Source organism: Saccostrea echinata, unplaced genomic scaffold, assembly GCF_033153115.1.
Source record: "Saccostrea echinata isolate AGI-Se365-2 ecotype Australia unplaced genomic scaffold, CSIRO_AGI_Sech_v1 ptg000029l, whole genome shotgun sequence".
NCBI lineage: Eukaryota > Metazoa > Mollusca > Bivalvia > Ostreida > Ostreidae > Saccostrea > Saccostrea echinata.
In genome coordinates, this window is record NW_026889778.1 from 20796804 (window position 1) to 20820363 (window position 23560).

The following is a 23560-nucleotide window of genomic DNA, read 5'->3' on the forward strand; positions in this document are numbered from 1 at the left end:
CATCAAATATGATTAACTATCTGTGTAAACTCAAAAATAATAAATTTTATACTAAAAATCGTTTTAAATTGAATTCTTTTTTATATATATATTTAAGAAAAATACTTATCCTTGACACTATATACAGTACCTGCAAAGTAATTCTTTACAATTATATTGCGTAATGCTGTTTGTGTGTCAATAGCAACGTTAGTTTCTCCATTCAGGTTGAATGTTTGTCGCATCGAATGCTTTGCATTTATCGGATTTTCCGTCTATAAATGCAATATTATTGAGAATCCCTATTGTTCTTAAATATGGTAAATAAAAAGGATGCCAATTTTCATGGGGGCACTCTTCCTGAGAATAGTCTTTTCTGTTCTTTCGAAATGTAAATTTTCATTTAAACCCTGTTTGGCCCATCTTTTGTTGCTGTTAGCAATTTTTGAAAAATAATTCAACCTCATTTTAGAAAAAGCTCTACCTAACCCCTCCCCCCTCCCCACCCCAGGAATAATATTTTCGAGATTAGAAAGATTATACTTTTTTGCTTGGCTTGTTTTTTGTATCCCCACCCAACATTGATAATTCTTTCTATAGGCTTGTGCTATAGGCTTGTGCTTGTGGGAAATCAGTGTTAATGATTGAAATTATCTATTTGATAATCTTTGAAAAAGGACTTAATTTAAATAACATAGACGTACACCTACTACTTTTCTGTAAATTCATAAATTTTGAATATATACCGGTTTTCAGTGTCTGAGGTTTTCCAGAATCGGACTTGACTTGTGTAAAGTTTGCAAATAACATTCACTGATGAAATAAATATTTACTTCACTGGAAAATGAAAAAAAAAAAATGTTGGCATGGGATCATATCTTGTGACATACTTACCCCATTTTCCAAAATTGTTAAACTTGTATTACCATTTTGTTACATTAAACATAATAGACGAACAATTATTTTAAAAATCGCACGAACTGTTATAGACTAAGACAAGACAGTGAAAGGTGTCATTCTGCCTTGAATACAATTACGCTTGGAATTTGACTGCTAAAGTGGTTTATATTTATTTATCTCCATATTTAACTATGAGAAAGTTCGATAAGAAAAAAAAAAAGAGACACAAAAACAAATTAGTCCTAAACATTAATTTTTTGTAATTATGCTTGTTTCCAGTATAAGATATGTCCTTTTCCTTGTCAAGCCAATATTGTTCTTGTCGAAAGGCTTGGGCAAGTAGTCACCGAAATCGTTGAAAACTGTTTGGAATTTTCAAGCAGTATTTTCAAACTTGTGAGGAAGAGTAGAAAAAAATTCTGAATACCTCTCAGATGTAGAAGGAGGATTACAAACAAAAAATAAGAAAACTTGAAAAAGGTCAAAACGCAATTTACATATAACAATAATCTCACAATAGAAATAGCGTTTTTAAAACGTACGATAGCCGACGTCCTTTTTTATACATACATGAGAAAATGGTTCAATTAAGTATTAATTACGTACAATACTTTATTTAGCACACTGAGATAACAACGTAAAAACGTAGAACCCTTTGGAAAACTTTATCCACTCAAAAATAAAGTTCCTCTCTGGAAGTTGACATAACAGTAAAATATCACAAATTTACATACGTATAGTGAAATATGCATGCACAAAATTCCTAATTACATATAATGAAACATTTGATACGACTACAATTGAAGATTGTAAAAAAAAATAACGTCAACGGATTGAATACATATAGCTTATAAAGTAGAACTGAATTTCTACTCCTTTATAATGGTGTACAAGGATAAAAAACAAAATTTTTTGGATTAAACTCATTCGAAACAAAACTATATGTGAATCACAAAGAAGGAAATAAATTTACAAATGGCATAAATAGTTTATATTTCAAATAAATACAAATACACTCTTGCTTACATGTTCTTTTCTATCAAGCCCCACTGTGTGTGTATTATTATTTAAGTCCTTGAAGAGGGGATTCTGAGATAGTATTAAATTTGATCTTATATACTTGATGAGGCTTTTCAAGGAGAAATTCATATTTTTTTTCAAACTTGTTGTCAAGTCTCACAGTCAGTGGTCAACAGTGCATTTCCAGCGTACCCATGACCGTCATGTTTGCGTTGACCAGTAACGATAAAACCAAATCGCGACCCATCAGAGGTTTCTACATTAATTACTCCACTTGGAACACTTGCGGTACAAACATTGTATAGGTCAATTCCAACTAGAAAGGAGGAATGAAAAAGACAGCTATCTACATCGATGTTTGTTCCGTTGATTTGAAGATTTCTCAGAGAATCGTTTCTAAATACAAAAGTAGCAAAGCTAAAATTATATCCAGCAGGCACGAAATTGGTATATGAGTTGAGATACTGATTAATTCCAGGGATCGTCACCATAAAAGTATCGCCATATACTTTAGCCTTGGTTGAAGATACAGCAATACTGTTTACTAAAACAGGTTTTGTAGAAAATATAACGCCCACTTCGTGTTCGCGAACAATAAATTCAGCAAACCGATTTTTCAAAAGATGTGTCCTCGTTGTGATTTCTTTGGTAGTATATTTAATATCCGTGTTTACAACCGAGGAAATGCGTACATGCGATTGGAATCTATGAATATTTGGTGGAACAATGAATACATTATCTAATTTTTTAGTAGGTGGAACCATTTCCATAAGCATGCTGCAGTATCCGTGGTACCCCACAGTAATACACCTATTCCCTGCGAAAACAGCAACCGGATTGGAAGAACGGATTGTTGTTCCTGTCAGATCTGCATTATGTCCAATTTGAAATGTTTGATACTTGTTTAAAATTAAATTAAAAGTGTCCCCTCTCCCGTAACCTTTCCCCTGTAGCACTATTTTTGTGTCATGATCAGCTACGAATACTATGCTAACAAGAGTATTGTCTTTCATTGAAGCAACTGTGAAATGAGTTCCACTGCCTAAATAACGATCTGACGGTGCAGCTGTAGATATGATATAATACGTTGAAAGCTTGTCCATGGGAAAAACTGTTGTCGTATCTGATGATACACGGTAGTCGGACAAAGACAACACAGATGACGTCACAGAGGTGGTAATGATGATAGCTTTAGATTCAGTTGTAAAGTAAGAAGGAACTAGAGAGTAGTGTACATTTAACTTCTTAAATGTTGCCGTTTTACTTGTATGACTAGAAATGGATATCAGATTTGAATTTTGACTCTCTGGCAGTGAAACTGTTAAATTGAAATCAGTTTCTGATGACGCAATAATAGTTCGGTTTGTTGTATTTCCGTCGTTGTGATTTTGTATAAAACTGACCAGAAAACTTCGCCCTCTGCTTCCTGAAATTTTTTTTTTTGTTTTAGCAAAAGTAATTTATATATAAGTAGAAAATTTGCTAATTAAATACATCCTTACCTAAATTTGTACTTCCTTTATCTGTAAATTTGGATATTTGACTTCTGCAGGGTTTGTTGATAAATTCATCCATAACCAAAAGTTTTGGTGATTGCTTCTCTGTTCATAAAGCAATAAAAGATTTGATGTATGATTTCTCTGCTAGCGTACATTCTTTTATTAACGTAAAAATTGTATGTAAAAGTAACCACGCACATCTTTGAAATGTATGGAAAAATGAATAATTGAATTGAATGTGTTAATAATGTTATAAATCATTTAGGTTTTCGTTCAGATATAATCATAGGTAATTGACGTAAGGGGCATTCAGGATGACAGGTAACGCTGGGTCGCAGAAATCAGTTACAAAAGCTTTAAAAAGAAATTTGCATTCAAATGAATGATTGAATGATTAGTTTTGAAAGATATAGTCTTATAACTGAAGTGATGTGTGCAAATGATTTGAGTAACGAGCTTTAGAACGTAATGATTTTTCCCCCATACAATTGTACTTATGAAGCCACATCTTTCAAAAAATAATCATTCAACGCTTACATTTTTGACTACTTAACTTGTTTGCAGATTGATATTTAAAATCCCCTGTCAGTATTATCCTTTGGGTAAGTTACATTTGATGGAATGGCTATAGCAACGGCTACTGCCGTCATACTACTCATTGTGAGCGTTAATTTTGATTTTTTTTTTTTTGTGGTCTTATTATAACGTTGCACTAGCACCGCGTTCAACGTCCGTGACATCAGAAAAAGTCATGCTTTAACCTTCCGACCACTCGTTCGTGCTTTGAGTGCCATGGCTTTCTATAAAATGATCGTTCATAATACCCGTTAGCAAGGACACGTTTTAAAACCGAGGCCCCGTGTCACGGTGGGCGTTTGCACTATAAAGAACGTTTGCACGATAAAGAACCCTCATTACTCATCACCCTGAGTGCCGAGTAAAGGTCTTAATTTGAAGCCCTTCACCTGTATTTGTTGATGTCTCTAAATGAGTGAACAATTCTCGATCGGGACGTGAAACAACATACAATCAATCAATCAGTCAATCTTGCTTAAATAATCTTGCAAAAGATCATGGTAGTTACCGTGATACATAGAATGAGTAAGATAGATATCATCGTCAGGTAAATACTTTAGTGAAAATCAAAACATTAAATACCAGTTTATCCTTTTAGTATAAGCATCGTTCACTGGTTTCAACATCTTCGCTAGCCAAGGGTTTCTGATACGGTACTCTCCTCATAAACCCTTGGCATACGGTGCTGACAAAAGACGGGATTGTTTTTGTCACGTGATCACGATTCTTACCAGATACGCACAGATTGCGTCATCGACAGAAATAAAAAGCGTATTTTAAAAAATAATATTTTTAAAGAATAATTAACAAGAAGGTATTGAGTTATGTTAATTTGTTATTTAAACATGTTAAAATGCAAATCTACATCTTCAGTACTGATTCTTAATCATATATTTTGCACGTAGCTTAAGATATTGGATGACACCATGTAGCTATTCATAGAATGGCACGGATCGTTGTTTACTTGTGTTTTTCATTCCCGATATTAAAGAGTCAAGATATATCCCGAACGCAAATATCGTCATAATTACAAAAAAAAATTGCTCATTGGTCGAACGATGTCGATCAACTCCAATCACAACTTGAGAAAAAAATCCCAACTTTTTTTAACACCGTATGCCAAGGGCTTATGAGGAGAGTAGCGTATCAGAAACCCTTGGGTAGCGAAGATGTGGTTTCAATAAAGAATAAATACAGGAGATATCATTGATATATTATACATATTTTGCAAAAATAAAAGTTGGATATAGTAACATATAAACTGTTTGATTTTCTTTTGTTTAGAAATGCAGGTCTGAAGAGAACTAGGTTTTTTTCTTTAGAAAGGTTTTTCTTGATGCCGCTTAAAGTCAAGTGATATTCCTTTCATATTGAAAATAGTAAGGTGTTCGTTTATTTCGAATATGCTTAGCCTAGTATTTTGCCGTCTCTTGTCCTGTATCGTCTGTTTACATAAATATTAAGCACTACATCTCAAGAACTATCAAATATCATTGTCAACAAATCTTCTTCAAGTTATCCTTATGTAGGAAAATAAAGTCATATTTTTCTCGAGGACAGACTGTTAATTGTTCTCAAATATAGCGGACATAGTAAGGTTCTATTGAGTATTTAAAATGAAAAATTAAAACTTTTAATCCTAACATATCAAAAAGAAAAAAAAATTGAATAAAATAGGCATTTTATCACTTTTATAGATTGCACTTACTTTGTTTTGCCTAAATGCAAATAAATTTAATTCATGATATTTCATCTCCTATGCACTTTTGACAACCCAGAAATATTCTCTTCAGAATTTCTCAGAGTTAATTCGTATAAAAATCAAAACAGATATATACAACAATATTGTATTTTTTATATTGAACATTTTTTTTTATTAATATTGTCTTTTGGCATTATTTGACTGGATTTTTTCGTATTTTTTTAAAATATAATTTCACTGGTACTGCAAGTAAATCATAAAATAACAAGAGAAAATATAGATTTTCATACTAGAGATATTTAAAAAAAACATCAGCTCAATATGTGTGAAACCAACCATGTTTTGAACTAGTTTGAGATCACAATATAAGACAAACTACTGCAATATTTTGAAAAAAAAAATAATCTGAAGTTAAACAGGATCAAGTCGATTCAGATGAGGAAAATGGTTTCTTAGCCAAATGTATTTATTTCAACGACGTGGCGAATATTTAAATACGTAATAGTTCAAAAGCAAATGAGATTTATTTCAAAGATAAGATGATTTAATTGTTTTGATATGTAAAAAATAGAAGCATTTGCTATATATACGATTTTTTAAATTAATTAATTATTGAAGATTCCCTCGTCTAAAATTATAATAATAACACTTTATTTAAAGAAGGCAACCCGGTTAATGCAAGCACTATTCTTCTCTGCAGGCTTATAAATATTAAACGGTTGTATGAATTACCATTTGATTTGTTTCTCTCTAGAAAAAGAAATGCACTTGTTGTGGCAAGTCCGAGGATAAGAACGATGATTAAAATTACCACCAGAAGACGCTTCATGGTCCTTTTTGGAGAATTATGTTGAATAGTGTCTCCAAAGACGTTCATCTGTTCAATATTCCGTGTTTCTCTTGACTGCATCTGAAGCTTTCAGAAAGAGATACTTACGTTGGTAAAAAAAAGTGAAAAACAATATTGTTTAAGGGAGACTCATCATCTGACAAAAGAGATCACTTTTCGAGTAATAAATACTACTGTTACTCATAGTTTACTTTTTCAGGGTTTAATAATTGAGACCATTGAGTACTCAATTCGATTAAACATGACATATGATGGAAACATTACCTTCTATTTCTTTTGCATATACTTTTCATTTTTTTTTTTTATTATATTTGACAAAAACGTTTAAATCCAGTAATAAAGCCCTTACAAATTAAATAAGTTCTATCATTTTGATGACCATTTTAACAAGAGGCCCAAGGGCCTTAACGGTCAACTGAGTATAATGTAACGATCCATAGATTAAAAGAAAATAAGCTGATAAATGAAAGTGTTGCCCAAAAGCAGGTGGTATGGGATGATCAGGGATAAGCAAAAAGATTAATTTAGTATTCAGTAACAAATCTTAAAGTTGATCAATTTATTTGCCTTTACTTTCCCCAATTATTCATTATCCTCGAGTGGATTAAACAGAACAATAGTTCTAGTCTAGAACACTAAATAATAAGTTAACACATTTCATTCCCCCTCACATTGGCCTCTCTTAGTCTTTGAAGATTATTTCTATGTGCAAAGATATGATATTTTGCCCCATTTTCATTTATTTATTATTTAATAGTCTACCTGATCATAAAAATTATGAAAGTACTTTAAGTTACATTATTTACAGGGATTAACTGTCATATATGAGTAGCAAAGTGGAATAACTGCTTTCAGTAGAAATTAATTCAAAATCTGGTAAAAACACCCTTGCTTATTACAACTTTATGTACTTTGTTTGCCTCCAAGACGCCCAGGAGCAGAGAAAATGTTCAAAGAAATAATCCATTTTTCAATATAGATTCAATATTGCCCCACCCTAATAGCAGAAACCCAAGAAACATGTATTCACAGTTATGGAAGATGCGCTCTTGCACTTAGTATGTTTTCTTAATAACAATGGGCAGAGAAAAATATTCTCAAAGAAATAATGGATTTCTATTATACATTTAAAAGAGCCTCACCCTAACACCAAAACCCCTAACTCCGGGGTTATGAATTTCAAACTTTTTTGAAAAGACAACCTTGCTTATAATAACCATGTACTTAGTTTATCTGTTACATACCCAGGGGCAGAGAAGAAGACTTTTCGGGGAAAAAAATGCATTTCCACTATATATTCAATATACCCCACCCACCCACTCAGATGAACCTTAGACCCTGGGGTCACAATTTTACAAGTTTGGAAGAGGCACCCTTGATCATCATAACCATGCACCTATTTTAACTGTTTGATACTCAGGAGAAGAGAAGAAGATTTTTAAAGAATTTATGCAGTTTCAGTATATATACAGTCCCTGAAACGTTCTACTTTCCCATTTTTCCGTTCGCTCATCGTTCGTTCACCGTTCGTTCAGCGTGCGTTCACCGTTCGTTCACCGTGCGTTCACCGTTCGCTCTCCGTTCACAGTTTTGCGTTCACCGTTCACCGTGCGCTCGCGTTCACCGTTCACAAAGCGTTCAGCGTTCGCTCTTCGTTCCGTTCACTTTGCGTTCACTTTGCGTTCAGCGTTCACCTATCGTTCAGTTTTGATTGTCATTCGGAACTCCGAAGTGAAAGGACTTATCTTTTTGTAGGTAAGGAGTTACAGGTTTTTTTAATTTAATAACTAACATATCGTGTTTGAAGAATCATTATTTCATGGGGAAAAATATCTACGATATATATATTTATTATTCTAACTTAGCTGTTGGGTTATTTATTAAATTACTCTGGAAAATAAATGTTATTATAAGCACATTCTGTACCTATGTAGACCGATGCTGAAATATTAAATTTAACTAAGGGCAATGTGCAAATACTTCAAGCACTGCAACAATTTGTTGTTTTGTTAAAGACGACAAATCGTTAATGCTGATATAATTATCCAAGTAAAATAATTACGCAGCAAAACTACGAAAATATTTATTTCTAACACCTTTTTTTTCAATTACTACAGAAAATATGATAGAACTAGTTCTGAGAGTTATACATAGTACTGCGGATATCCTGTTAATTTATTATCTTTGGAGCGAATTAAATTGATAGTGTGGTTAAAGGAAATATTTATTAAAAATGTAATACACTACAGAATTTTCTCTACTATAATATGTTAAGTTTATATATAGTTATAGAGAAAAAAAAATTCTTTCTTCACCGTAACATTATATGTTTGCCATTCGATATGATTAATACCCCCCCCCTCCCCTTTCCCCCAAATCGGTTACTTAGTCAGTACTGTATTTCCAGAATATTTTAATTAACATTTAAAAAAAAATGTTAAGGTCTTTTTTAGAACAAAAATTTCAGTCTCAAAACAAGCATGCATCTAAAAAAGTCACAAAACAATAGTAGTTCAAAATGTACACGTGTCGGCGGTGGTATTTGAAATTGGCAGAGAGTATGTTTCAAAGTCAAATGCTAATGCCCAATGTATTTTATTCATTTATTATTCAAATGTTGGAATCAAATCTAGAAATGATAAAAATAAATGTTATAACTTGTCGGAAGTACTCGCACTTCGCCTTCGACGTGACGAAACTTTCACACCTGCACAGTGTCGAGTGATTTTGATTGACAGGACAAGCACTTGGAGTTCGTGTGAACTTGAAGCAGGAAAATAAAAACGAGTATGACTGTCAAACAAATGGATATGATTTGTTGATAAAAAAAAAAAAGTTACTTTCACTGCCTGATATATTTAGAAAAAAAATTCAGAGTTTTTGTTTGATATAGGTACAAACATTTAGTGAAGCCTGAAAGGAAGGGGGGGGGGGGGGGCTAAAACGGAATATTTCTCTCTCTCTCATTTGTCTGTTTAATGAAAACTATAACAGCATATTACTTAAATATCAAGTTCTGAAAATTGAATTTATAACAAATAATATGAATATGCATCTTTGTATTATCTTCTCCGAGTATAATCACGGCCATCTTCAGAAACATGTAGAAGTCTGCTCAATAAATCATCATGAAAAAGTAGAAATGACACACAATATATTATTGTATTAAACATTTAAATACGAGCGTATAAATGCAAAACGTCCACTGACCTTTGTAATTATTTTTTTTTTCATTACTTTACACGAAATCGCCTTGACACGGAGATGTTTGAATGGATGTTACAACCGCTTTAATTCATTCTGTAAGTCAGAAGTTTTCTCTGATTTGTTATCAAATAAGAATAAACATTCTTTTTTTCCAACTAAAAAAACATCTTTTATACTTCAGCGTTCGGCAACAATTACAATGTTATAATGCGATAAAAATCGTGTGATTAAAAACTTATTGTGCATGCATCGTCTTTCTTAGGACAATTTTGGAGAATTTATTTTATTGACTTATTTATTCATTCATTTATTGGTTTACTTATTTATTATTTATTTATTTATTGGCACCTGACATTATAATACAATAAAATAGTTTCAATGCAAGGAAAAGATCAGAGGCATTCCGAATATATCGTTCATCTTGCGTTCATCGTTCGTTCACCGTTCACTTTGCGTTGGCGTTTGCGCTCCGTTCGCGTTCTGCGTTCGCTCACCGTTCACCGTTCACACATCGTTCACCAAGTTGCGTTCGGCGTTCACACATCGTTCACTCACCGTTCGCTCTGCGTTCGTTCAGCGTTCGTTCACCGTTCGTTCACCGTTCGCTCACCGTTCAAGTGGGAAAGTAGAACGTTTCAGGGACTGTAATCAATAGATCCCTGCCCCATCCCCAGAACCCATAACCCAGTGGCCACGATATTAAAAAATTTTGGAAGAGGCGCGCTATCTATTCATAATTATATACTTAGTTTATCTGCTTAATATCTAAGAGCAGGGAAGAAGAATTTTTTTAAAGAAATAATGCACTTTCAATATATAATCAATAGAGCCCCCTCCCGCAGGACCCCCGACCCTAGGGCCACAGTTTTTACAAATTTGGAACAGGCACCCTTGATCATCAAAACCATGCACCTGGTCTATCTGCTTAATATACAGGGGGAGTAAAGATGATTTTTAAAGAATTTTTGCATTTTTTACTAATATATGATCAATAGATCCCCGCCCTCACACCAGAATCCCTGACCCAGAGGCCAAGATATTCACAATTTCGGAAGAGGTGCTTTTGCTCATCATAACTATATACTTGTTTTATACGCTAAGTACCTAGGAGCGGAGAAGATTTTAAAGAAATTAGGCACGTTCACTTAACATTAGAGCCCCCCTTCCCACAGAACGCCTCACCCTGGGGCCACAAATTTCACAATTTTGAAAGAGGGACTCTTGATCATCATAGCCATACTCCTAGTTTACCTGTTTTTTACATACAGGGGGGGGGGGTTTAAAGAATTTTTGCATTTTCACTATATGATCAATGGAGTCCCACCCTAACTCCAGAACCCCTGACCCCGGGGCCATGAATTTCAGAATTTGGTAGAGGGCTCAATGCTCATTACAATCATACCAACATTTTGACTGCTTGATATCCAGGAGTAAGAAAATTTTTAAAGATTCCACTTTTTTGATGGATTTGGTCCCATCCCTAAGGCCCCGGGGGGGGGGGGGGCAGGCACCATGACATTCACAAACTTTGTTCCCCTTCACTCATAGATGTTCTATGTCAGACTGGTTGAAATTGGTCAGCGGTTGCAGATAAAGGCTGAAAATGTTTAAATGTTTACGCACAACACATGACACACGACGAGGGAGGAAAGCAAATAGCAATAGGACACCTGAGTGACTCAGGTGACCTAAAAGTGTGAAGTACAAAATGTAGAATTTTTGTTAATATTACATTTTTTTTTTCAATGAAAAAAAAAATTATAGTAAAGATAACACTTGCGATTCTTTTCTTACAACCACATATAACATTGTGATATTCTGACTTAGGAAGTAACGCTTAATTATGTCTTCTTATATGAAATTAATAGGTATGACATTAAATATTATTTTTATATACACCTAATATTTTTAATTTTATGTTGTGATAATAAATTATTACTTTTCATATTCTCAGGATTTAAATTTTTTCATATTATGATCTGACATAAAAAAATCTTTTCTGAAAAAATAAGCAGCGCTTTATAACTCATACTATTTTTCATTTGAATCTGATGCTTTAGCTCTTGATGAAAATCAATGTCGGGAAGTTAAAAAAAAGAAATTTTAGAGCAGAAGGTAATAAGTAATTAAGTTCATATACCGGAATCCATGAGTATTCATTAATGGGAAAATATTTTGAAATGTTTTTTACCTGTTCATAATCTGCATCACCTTCCACTTCCTTTGAATAAATAAAACAAACATCTTAATAAAGTGTTAATAAAGTGGAAAAATAACTTAAATAATGATTTATATAACCAGACCCAACCTGACACCAAAGCAGTCCCAGAAAGCAGTCCTCGGGACTGCTCTGGGACCGCTCTCGGACTGCTCTAGAAAGCAAACCCAGCAGTCCCTGGGACTGCTTCCTGAGACTGCTTTGTTTACCTATGCGGGAAAATGATTCTGAGTGAAAGCCCCGCCACTTGTGTATTCTAAATTTACAGGTTTCAATTTATACACTAGTTTCCTTTACTTTCAGCAGAGAAATTGTACATTAAAATAAAATCAACAAACATTTTCCAAAAATTTAAAAAGTACGGTTATAATAAAATCAATTGGAAATATTAATTGGTTGTTGGTAATAAAAAGTTGTTTTGACAGTTAAAAAAAACGGAAGTCAGAAAACGATTATTGTAATCCGTGCACTTAACGTAAATGCAGGTGTTTGAAACTTAACAATTCATTTGATTAATTAAAGCTGTTCAATTATATACTCAAAATGTACATTATTCTATATTCTAAAGGGAGAAACAAGACGATATAGTTTTAGGAAATATTCAAAGCTATATGCTGCACTTCAAAGTGATTATTTCTAAACTGTAAAGACAGCTATCACGGAAAAGAGAAAAAGAAACGTTCAAAGTCGTTTTACTACCGTTTCAAAATAAAACATTATAATTAATTCAATTAAAGACAATCTATTCTATGAAATAATCTCCAGTCATGTAAACATCGTGAGCAATTATTCGTTGATTTTTTTTCCAGATTAATTTTTAACTTTTAAAAAAGTTTTACTAAATATATGAAATTATATTTTTTAAATAAATATGGTTGAAAATATCGAAATCTGTGTTTTATTTCTTATTTCCTTTTGTGTACGTTTGAGGAAAAACAAGATACACGTAACAACGGCTTTGTCTGGACGATTAAAATCCATACACAGTGCATAAAATGTTCAAACTTCTGGCTAAGTTTTCAATCGCCTTTGGGCATGTATAGCAGGCAGTCCACGCGTGTTATTTGGGTATCAACGTTACACATTACTGACCATGCTGATAACAATGGCATTCATTTCGTTCTTCAGACTACAAAACTTCTTGTTTTAATAAATATGGTACAAATGTATTTCAGGATTATTTAATTTTAAGAATATCTGAGGTAATCACTTGCATGATTTACATGTACTTGCACACTTATGTAAGGGCTCAAGAAATATTTTAGTGAAATTGTTTTACGCTGCGTAAAGATTCCTACAATAATTAAATCGACAAGTCAATGAAAATGAGAGCCAGAATATATTTGTAGACAAAATTTGATAAAGAATTAACTGTCAACAGATTGATGATATATTTTCTCAAGATTCAACGTCAACGAAAAACGTTTACTTAGTAAAATGGGATTCAGTCTTGCTCTATAAGCAATTCATCTTCTTTAGCACATGACTAATTTTCTATTAAAAAATATACGGTAACCATTATCAATAAATCCAATTTAATTAATTTAATTGTTTTTCCTCAAACGTACACAAAAAGAAATAAGAAATAAAACATGCATTTCGATATTTTCTACCATATTCATTTAAAAATATAATTTTATATATTTTGTAAAACTTATAAGTTGAAAATTATTCCGAAAGAAAATCAACGATTAATTGCTCACGTTGTTTACATGATGGGAGAATGTCAGATAAATTTATTTCATAGAAAAAAAATTGCCTTTATTTGAATTAATTATTAGGTTTTATTTTGAAGCGGTAAAAAAACGGCAATTTTTTCGTGATAGCGGTTTTACAGTTTGAAAACATTAATTATATTGTTAGCAAATATAACCTATCATTGGATTGTCTTTTGATTGTCATATTGAAGACCAATTGTTATGTCTTGTTTTTATTCTAAATTTGACTATATACAAAATATTCCGTGAACCTGATCAACAGATAAAATTAACGGCGTATGTGACTAACCCACATGTAACGCTTTTTTCCCTATTTACGAATTTGCATTTTTGGTAGTTTTATTTTTTTCATTGTGGCTTATCTTCACCTTTTTTATTCTATTTGTTACTCATTGTGTTCTTTCGGACGAGTAATGGTTCTATTTAAATGTTAATAAACCTTTTTCAGAATTATAAAGAAAGTATTCTTTAAAGAAAATGTAGCTAGTTATGAACAATTAATTTTGCTCTGTGCTTCAGCGTTATTATATGGATATTTATGGTGACCAGTGACACTATCTAAAGAAATGAAAAGTAATATATAAACAACTAAAATCTATGAACACTATATAACTATAAAGAATCGTCGAGTTCTTTGCTTTGGAAAGAATGGAATTTGATTCTTTTTTGGCCTCATGTTTGATTTTGCTTTTTTAATAAATAAAAAGGTTATATAAGTTTGTTGTTTTTTCCTTGAAGTTAAAAAATGTCTTAAAATAATACATGCAGTAACCAAATATTTTTGATTACCAATGGCTACATAATGCATGTATTTGTCAAGTTTAAATCTATGCGAGAGTGTACTTTGAAATATAAAAACTGAATATTATTTTTCTAACAAATAAAACAGTTTGACTTTTCAAAATAATAAATTTATTTATTTACTTTTTTTTTGGTAGAAAAAATAAAGTATTAATTACATAGTCTGTGTAATAGTCTTCTTTTCCGCTGAATCCTTTCATATTCTGTGCGTATTGATTCATTCCCCGTTTCTTTTTCCTGTAGAAAAAAATTCCATCCTTTTACTTTTTTAAAAACAAAATCCAATCAGAAATATCTGCCTTATGCCAATAATATGGATATATATATATATGACTTTTCAACTCCTACACGAATATTTCACTTGATAAAATAGAGATGAAATATATGGAGATAACGAGCAGTATTCAAGCTCAAAAGTCCATTAAACATTACAAAATAGGTGCACAGCAAACACGGACCTTCAAAACATCAGAGGTGGGATCAGGTACCATGAAGAAGTGAGCATCTCCTGCTGATCGGGAAATAACGGAAAAATCCATAGACAATTCAGTGTGTAAATAATGGCCTAACAATTAGTATGAAAAACGTCAGTCAGCATTTGTCTCAATGATAAATTGTATTTGCTGACAAGGTTATTGTTTCGACCATAGATCTTACGAAATGATGACTTTAAACGCGACTGCTGATATTCTTGTTTCATCAACTTGTTTGTCAATTATTTACCTCGTTTTAGAAATTGTACATAGGTAGAGCATGCTCTTGCGTATAGAATCAACTGAGAGATATAAACCCCGTATGCAGGTGACGAAGGTATATTGCTGCATAAGTAAGGGAAGTTGACGATTGAAAAGTTAAAGTCATCACATTTATCATTAAGCTTGATTGTTAGATTACCATTAACGTCTTTTTCAAGTAAAATATCCAAATATGAAGCAGATGTGTCAGACTCTGTAATATCTTTTATCTCAAGCTCAACCGGATATATATCGACATAAGAATGGAAATAACCATTGTTAATTGACAATACGTCGTCGATATATCTAAATATCGAGTTGAACGCCACAGAAAGTGTTTTCTTCTTTTCACGTATAAGATTTTGGACAAATTCTGCTTCATATGAATACAAAAAAGGTCTGCTAATAACGAGGCGCAATTGGTACCCATGGGAATTCCAATAGATTGTTGGAAGACCTGGTCTCCAAAAATCACATGGATATTGTCAATCAGAAACTCAAACATATTTTTAATGTCAACTTCAGAGTACTTGTGTGTACAATCAGAATGATTTTTAAAAAAATAATTTTGCAAATGACCAATGACAAGGTAAGTAAATTTACGAGTTCCATTTTTATTGAAAAAGCAGTTGCCAATGATATCAAAAAGCCTGGACTTTAATTTATCGTGGGGAATGGTTGTGTATAAAGTTGAAAAGTCGTAAATTTTCAAGCTTTTCATTTTGGTAAAATCTTGTGATTTCACATTTTCCAAAAGTTCCTTGGAATTTTTAAGTATCCACATCTGATTTACACCACTTCTCGAATATATTGTTGCACAGTACTCCTGAGGTTTCTCCTTCACTACTGTTAATATTTTAATGAGGAGTAAAGAAAGAGGCTTGGTTGAACATTTACTGGAACCCGCTATGTATCTTTGTTTGTAAGGATTTTTATGAAATTTCAGAATCCAATATAGATATGGTAATTCAAATTCATTTTGGTTGTTTGGAATATTAAAAATCTTCAAAACTGACATAAATTATGATTTTGAAGAATTTCTGATCAGACCTTTTGACGTTTAATCAAATATTTTTGCGACGCCTTATTTTTACGAGGTAAAAATATTGTATTTATACATGGATGCGAGGAATAATTTTCAAAAAACTGGTATTATTTTATATGATTTTTAATGTATGTAAACTTATACGCGAAGATGAATTTTTTTGAAAGCAGACAGTCTCTTGCGGAATTTCGACAAAATACAGTTCTAAAGAATAAAGAGTGATTAAAGTAACTAACTGCTTTTACAACAAACTGAAGCTAGAAGACTTAAGAGGATGAAGGACACATGGTCACATGACTCTGTTTAACTACGTCATAGTCTCCGTTTATATAAGTGCAAAACGTGTAAAGCATCAGTTCATGTATAATTTTTTGACAATTTTTTAACTTTAATTACCATCTTATATAAAAAAAAATTAAAAAAAAGTTTTAACATTCTTGTAAACATTAACAAATTATAAAAAAAAGATTTATCCACTCCTCTGTTTCCCTAAACTGCGCGTCCAACAAGTCGGTAACGTCATACACGATCTGTTAGTACAGCAAGATCATACTCGGTGAACAGAGGGGCGGTATTATTATGTAAAAACAGGTCATAGTCAGTATATGATGAAATATTTTGAGAAACGGGGAACACAAAAATTATTTTTGCATGGCTGATGATGGAAATCTTATGTAGGTATATCTTATTTCGTTTATTTAGCTTACGTGTGACGTCATAGTTGTTTTTTTCCCGTACTCGAGAAATGTAACATGACACGTTTTTGTCACGCTTATGTCCTCTTTAACGATGTCTGTGAAATAATGAGGTCAGCTTCATCATTCGAAACTTTTACAGTTAGTCAATAATTTGAAGGATTTGCATTTCAACGTAAATTAAAAAATATTGAACGATAGAATTTTTTGTAAATTACGTTTTTTATTGTTTAAGTTGTCCTAAAAAGTGCGCAATTTTCCCTATCCAGATGCAGTGTGATAGACAAAACATGCTTTTTCGAATTTTAAATCCTAGGTATACTCTGAAATATTTAAAAAGATACATGTCCACTTTGATATTTTTTATGTATGCTTAAAAAATCCCGTTATGGCCAGAGTAATGCGCCCGGAAACATGGAGAATTAAAACTCCACTTAGATATTGCAGGGCATAGTATTTGTCAATCAATATCTCCAAAATAAGGTTAGAAACCTAATGATACAACTGCTTTAAGATATGTGGGACATACATAATTAGAAATATACGAAATATGAAAAACATTGAATGACAAGTATTTTTTCAGCCTAAGGTCCTTCTCCTCCTTAATATTGTGCTATTAATTATCGAACTTTGGAGAAAACGCTTTCCAACGTCAAGCTGTTCGACGTACATCTCCAAGGCATCTGTTGTCACATTGGTATTGACCTGTTCACGATTCATATTTTGCTTTAAGTACTATCCCTACAATCCCTCTATAAGCCGCAGACCCGTTAACAGTTCAAAGTATTTCGCTAAGGAGGTCTCATCTGTGTGGACGTACATCTTACATTACCGTGTTACTCTGTCGTGATGAAATTACTTTTTCCGAGCCAGGAGAAAAGAAAGATCAAACATATAAGTCAATGCATTATTTACAAACAGAAAATGTACATAAAACAGGAATAAACGCACAAAATCTAAGACCTCAAAAGGAATGCTACACGTCGGCCACGAGTTTCAAGTGTGCAATCGGGTGTAACGAAATTGAAGAGTTTATATATCCGTGTGATGGTGCCTATTTATGATCAGTAGTGTTCAGTTTTAAATCTCCTAGGTATCAGTCATGGCATTTGCTAGGTCCCTGTTTTGCTTTAGTTAATTACGATTCGTTTTGTTATACAAAAAAGGAATACGCAGCTACATGTATGTTTAGGCTGTCCGAAAGCTTAATATGCATTAGATATATACTATTTCATTTTGAGCAATGTTTTGATTTCAATTTATAATCTATCTATACATACACAGTTATGTTTTAAGAAATGTTGAATAAGGTATTATAAAGAAGCATTTTAGTGATGTCACATGACTGTGTTGACAACGTGACGGACACATATACTCTCTTAAATGTTGCACAAAAATCGCATCGGCACAAGTGAAAAACAATATTATTGTGAACGGCTTGTTACATAAATCAATTACATGTAAACGTATTCCTGATTGTTTTTAAATCTTATATATAAGAGAGCGTGGCATTTCTATAATCATTTCGGGCTTATGTGACGCTGCTTTAACATTCTAAAACGTCAATTTTCATCTTTATAGAACTATTGTATGATATAGATCTAATACATACATCGAATAAGAAAATCTTTTAGTCAAATAAACATAGAATACAAATTACCTTTTAGATTACTTTCAGTTCCTTTAGGAATCTTTTGTTATTCTAGCCGTGAAACAGAGTTATCCTCTTTTACAAAGATTGAGTTACATATAGTAGAAAAGGGAAGTGAAACGCTTAACAAAGCATATCACGTGATTAAAACGAAGGGAGTCATCTTACAAACTCTTTATTACATTTACATTTCTAGCATACGAATGTTAATTCTTTAAATAAAGTATCGAAAAAAGAGAACGATCATAGCATTAAAGTTGTATATGAGGCAAAAGCAATAAACTGAAGAGAACATAGATTACGGTAAACAAATTATTAAAATTTACATAAAAATGAAACTACATGTACTTTATATGCAATATTTCAAAAGTTCCTGAAGGAATAAGAGTTATTCTGGAACTTTGATATGGTGTAAATTGACTGTGTGAGAAAATCAACTATATGTTTTTGAGTTACTTACTTTGATGGTTATTTTAATTTTATTTAGACTACCATATTTCGTACAAACTGTTAGATCTTTGATTTTTTATTAAATTTTACTTCAGAATCAATCCATCTACCTAATCAATACATAAAGCTCACTTCAAGTGTTCATTGTAACCGGCCGACAATGGGAAGGTTACTCCTCCTAGACACCTGATCCAACCACTGGATTTTTATGGGGTCCTTTTATGCCCTATTCACAGATTTGGTCTATTTGTAGGTTTTTTGATCAATGTTTATTATCTAATCCTATTTCATCTCTCTAACAAAAATATTAAGTTTTGCCAGAACACGAAAACTAAGCTGCTAGATTGGACACACTCAAAAATCATAAGGACATGCATCCTGTTTTCCAGATAACTACTTATGGTCGAAAATTGTAACCATTTAGTAAGTGTTTATCTCTCAGTTGTACAGAAAAATCATGCTGACTTTAATAGGTCATTGCTTGGTTAAAAATTATGACTGACATAGGGTTCTAAAGTCCATTCTTCCTTAAGTAAAAGTTTAAATATCGTGACACTCTTCAATCCACTTAAATCTAATTTAGTCTACTCATTTAAAGATCTGATACTGTAGGAAAGAATAACAAAGATGACCGAGCAATAGCGAGTAATTTGTGAATTTAAAAACGAAAAAGAGAGAGAGATTTCGTTTGTTCCTTATGTTGCTTTTTTATGTATTCAGTTTTCAATTAGAGGAGTATAAGTTAATGATGGAGGGAAACTATAAATTCAAGACAATTTTACTGTTTTAATTTTTTTTTTAACGCTTAACGAGCCTAGCCTTCTGTTGTGTTGCTAGTATCTTGAGAATTCTAAAAAATTTTCCTTTAGGAACAAGAAGATGCATATCGTAACATTGCAACGTAAAATTACATAAACCTGATTTTCATGTATTATCTGATATTTAATATCAATAAGTTCTCAAAACACTTCCTATTTACATTATTGGTTCTTATAGGTAGTACTGGTAAAGTTAATAAGATGAATTTAAAACAAAATCTAAGATTAGGTCTACTACATGTAGTAGGGAAGCTGCCATTAAAATTACCTTCATGTATTCTAATATACATGTAGGTATTGATAATATTAAAGCAGAAAGATATAACAATCTGTAATAAATATGATTCTATTTAAAATTATATCGTTAAAAACTATTTTTTATGTTTAATCTTATTCTACGACGTAGTGTGATTAAAATGTCGCTAAATTTGATGTTTATGTAAAAAAGTGCATTATAAGACTAAAAATAAACTTTAATATGTAGAAGATGTTAGGCCCATTTAAACATGTTCATATGTAGGAAGTAAAGAAGTAACAAAGGTTAAAATAACTCCAGAAACTTCTGATATGTAAAGAAACTACCAGTCAGTCCTGCAGTCAGACGCCCCTTGAATTCTTGCATGCTCTTGTCTAATCTGAGGAGTTCCGTCGTTCATAATTTACTTCTTTTAATTTCTGGATTTTCATACCCAGGGGCAAAGAATTTCACAATTTTGGTAGGGGTTCAATGTTTATTACAATCATGCCAACAGTTTGACTTCCTGATTCCAGGAGTAAAGGAAAAAAAAATAAAGATTGCATTGCATTTATTTTGATGGTTTTAGCCCCGCCCCACAAAAGCAAAGGGGGATGAAATTCACAATTTTTGTTTTCTTTACCCATAGATCCTTTATGCAAAAACTGGTTGAAATTGGAACAATGGTTCAAGCACTACTGGACGAAAAAAGTGCTGAGAATTCCAAATTTTACTGATAATGTTTGATAATTACTGATACTGTGCTGTTCTTGCTGATAAATACTGATATTTACTGTTATTCTTACTGTTGTTACTGATAATTTTAGTTGTTTCTGATAAATGCTGATAATTACTGTCGTCTTTACTGTTGAGTCTGATAAATACTGATAAATACTGTTGATGTGCTGTCGATGCTGAGATTTACTGATAATTACTGTGGTCATTGTTCTTGTGCTAAGAAGGTGCTAAAATAGAGTTAAGGGTTGTTTAACATAAGTCACTGTAATACTAAAACATTAATGCTTTTTGAAAAAAAAAAAAAAAAAAAAAATTGATAGCCCGACTCAAGAAATTTGGGTAAGGAGGTTGGTGAATTTTTTCATTAAAAAACACTGATTATGCATATTTTTTAATTTTTTTAAATGTTCGGTCTTTCTGATTTTTTCCCTCTGAAAATCTGCCCGAAACTGATAAATTTTATGCTTTTTTAAAATAAATTGAGAGAAGAAAACAGGGGTGAATATGTTCCGTCTGGAGGCACCTTTTTTTTTTTTAATTATTTTTTTTCTTTTTTTAAGAATACGTAATGCAAGCATTCGTAAGATCGTCCCAGAATATAACTCTGCTACATGTTTATACATGTGCAACCGGTAGACGGGGACTGATAAAAAATTATTTGTCAGAATTGTAGCGTAAGTGCAATAGTATACAAGTGTACATGTAACTTTGATGTTGGTCTCTTACAAATTCACAAGTCACCAAATAATACATTTTTATTCAATAAGTTTTAAAAATCTCATTCATTTAATTTTATGGAATGGAAAATAAGAAATGCGACCTACTAAATGTAAAAAATGGATGATTAAGTTGATCGATTTTAATACTGTAAGGTCACAGATCTGAATGGAATACACGTTTAAATTGATTTGTATTGATCAGAAATCGAAGATCAACCCGTGATTTGGCTTTGTACATGTCTTAAGCACTGGGGCAGAACGGGGTACAACATGTATATTCCATGTATGTTGTAGTGTTTAGCGTAACAATGGGCACTAATTACCTATTGTTTTGCGTCTGCGGCCACCGGTGTTAATAATAAACAAATGAACCTACACAGTACATGTACTTGCAACTTCAAGCCGGAATAATCTTTATGGACGCACAAAAAATTTATTTTTGTTATCGATTTTGTTGACAAAATAAATTGATATAAAAATGTTTAGCAAAATAGGACACAGTACATATGTACAAAATAAAAAAAAGGGAAAAGAACTGAAGTTATATACATTATACAAACTTATTAATTAAATAAAGTAACTTAAACATGTTAAAATAAATTTTAATGAAATTTATTTTAATTCACGTAGATCTTTGCTCATTATTTAATATCATTTGCTAGTTTTACGTACATTTCTTGAGATAAAGTTAAAAGAATATCCGGGGGGAGCGTCTACATGTAAATTCATTTGAATCTCTGTTAACAGTGTTTAAGGGCCTGTAAAACGGAGACGAGGATTTCGACTTTATCTAATAAATAATTATGCAAAATTTGTACGAGATTTTTTTTTATAAGATGGTTTAGTGATTTGGCAATTTGTGTAATGATATTATTATCAACTGTTCACAATTCAGAAGCGCAAAAACTCCGCATTGCTGAATCCGAGGGAAAAAAAATCTGACAGGTTATGAATTTTGAATGTCAGTAGCATGCTGATCGCACTCATGAATCATGGTATAGCTGAATTTTGTATTGTTCCTTGATTCTCTAAAATAATTTATTCACGTATATTATTGATATTAAGTAATTATTACATGTATAACTTATGGAACTTAAAACTAAAGAATCAACCTTGCGCCTATCAGCTTAGTTAACAGTCTTTCATCCCCCCTTTTTTCTTCTACAGTCTGAATAACTACATGTAATTGAATCATGTCGCGTGTACTTTGAGTACACTGGTCTCTCACAACGAGAGATGGAATGGACAACAAATATTTTACTCTCTGTACAAGGTTATTTCTAATTTTATTAAATGCATGTCGTAAGAAATACAAAATGTACTAATATTTGACCCGATCCTCAAAACGAAAGTAGAAACTTCTACACGTGGTGGACATGTATATATTTTACATTATATATATGTGTTTTAGAACAACCGAGTAATTTCAAGTTTTGTTTTGTTTTGTTTTTTAACTGACTGACCGCGTATAAGCAGGTTATTAATTTTTTTAAGTTGATCTAGCTGTTACCAGTAATTACGGAAGAAAGAAAGATGCGTATTTCATTGAATGAAAATCACACTGCATAAGATTTCTAGTTCGCTAGTTAGCACTAGCTAAAAGAGATAATTCAACAAATTTAAGATCATGATTAAATCTTATTATCTGAACCTGTCACATTCTTCATTAAAGGGCATAGTATATGTTATATGAATAGATTTTTGTGAGAAATATTTAATACTGCCTTGTGAAAAGGAGAATGGTTTGTAGAGGGGGAGGGGGGGGGGTCTCAACTAACAGAGCAGACGGAACTCATGTTACTTGTCAAATATTCAAGTTCACTACATGAAAATATAAATTTAATTGCAGCCATTGACTGTATTAAAGATGCTTCCTAAAATTTTTAACGACAGTACAAATACACGCGGAAAAAAATATGAGATGGGATTTTTTTTTTTTTTTTTTGGGGATTCTCAGCACTTTTTTCGTCCAGTAGTGAAGAGAAGAAGCTGAAAATGATCAGAT

The 23560-nt window shown here is 32.1% G+C and overlaps 1 protein-coding gene across 1 annotated transcript; it reads right to left on the reverse strand.

Annotated features, from left to right (window-relative positions):
• Window positions 1–1720: 1720 nt before the first annotated feature.
• On the reverse strand, window positions 1721–18673 carry LOC133194621 (IgGFc-binding protein-like). Its single transcript, XM_061330545.1, has 6 exons — window positions 18605–18673; window positions 14629–14707; window positions 11925–11954; window positions 6409–6592; window positions 3402–3500; window positions 1721–3325 (listed from the first exon to the last, which is right to left on the reverse strand). The coding sequence occupies exons 2-6, from the start codon at window positions 14689–14691 to the stop codon at window positions 2049–2051; spliced, it is 1653 nt and encodes a 550-aa protein (XP_061186529.1). The 5' UTR covers window positions 14692–14707; window positions 18605–18673; the 3' UTR covers window positions 1721–2048.
• Window positions 18674–23560: the final 4887 nt, after the last annotated feature.

Bases quoted from the DNA above. Each gene is read 5' to 3' on its own strand.
- LOC133194621 (XM_061330545.1), bottom strand. From the start codon at position 14,691: ATGAATCAATACGCACAGAATATGAAAGGATTCAGCGGAAAAGAAGAC. The intron at 11,955-14,628 runs GTAATTAATACT...ATTTATTCAAAG, and splicing joins AAGACTATTACACAGACTAT to GAAGTGGAAGGTGATGCAGA. The intron at 3,326-3,401 runs GTAAGGATGTAT...AAAAAATTTCAG, and splicing joins TAAAGGAAGTACAAATTTAG to GAAGCAGAGGGCGAAGTTTT.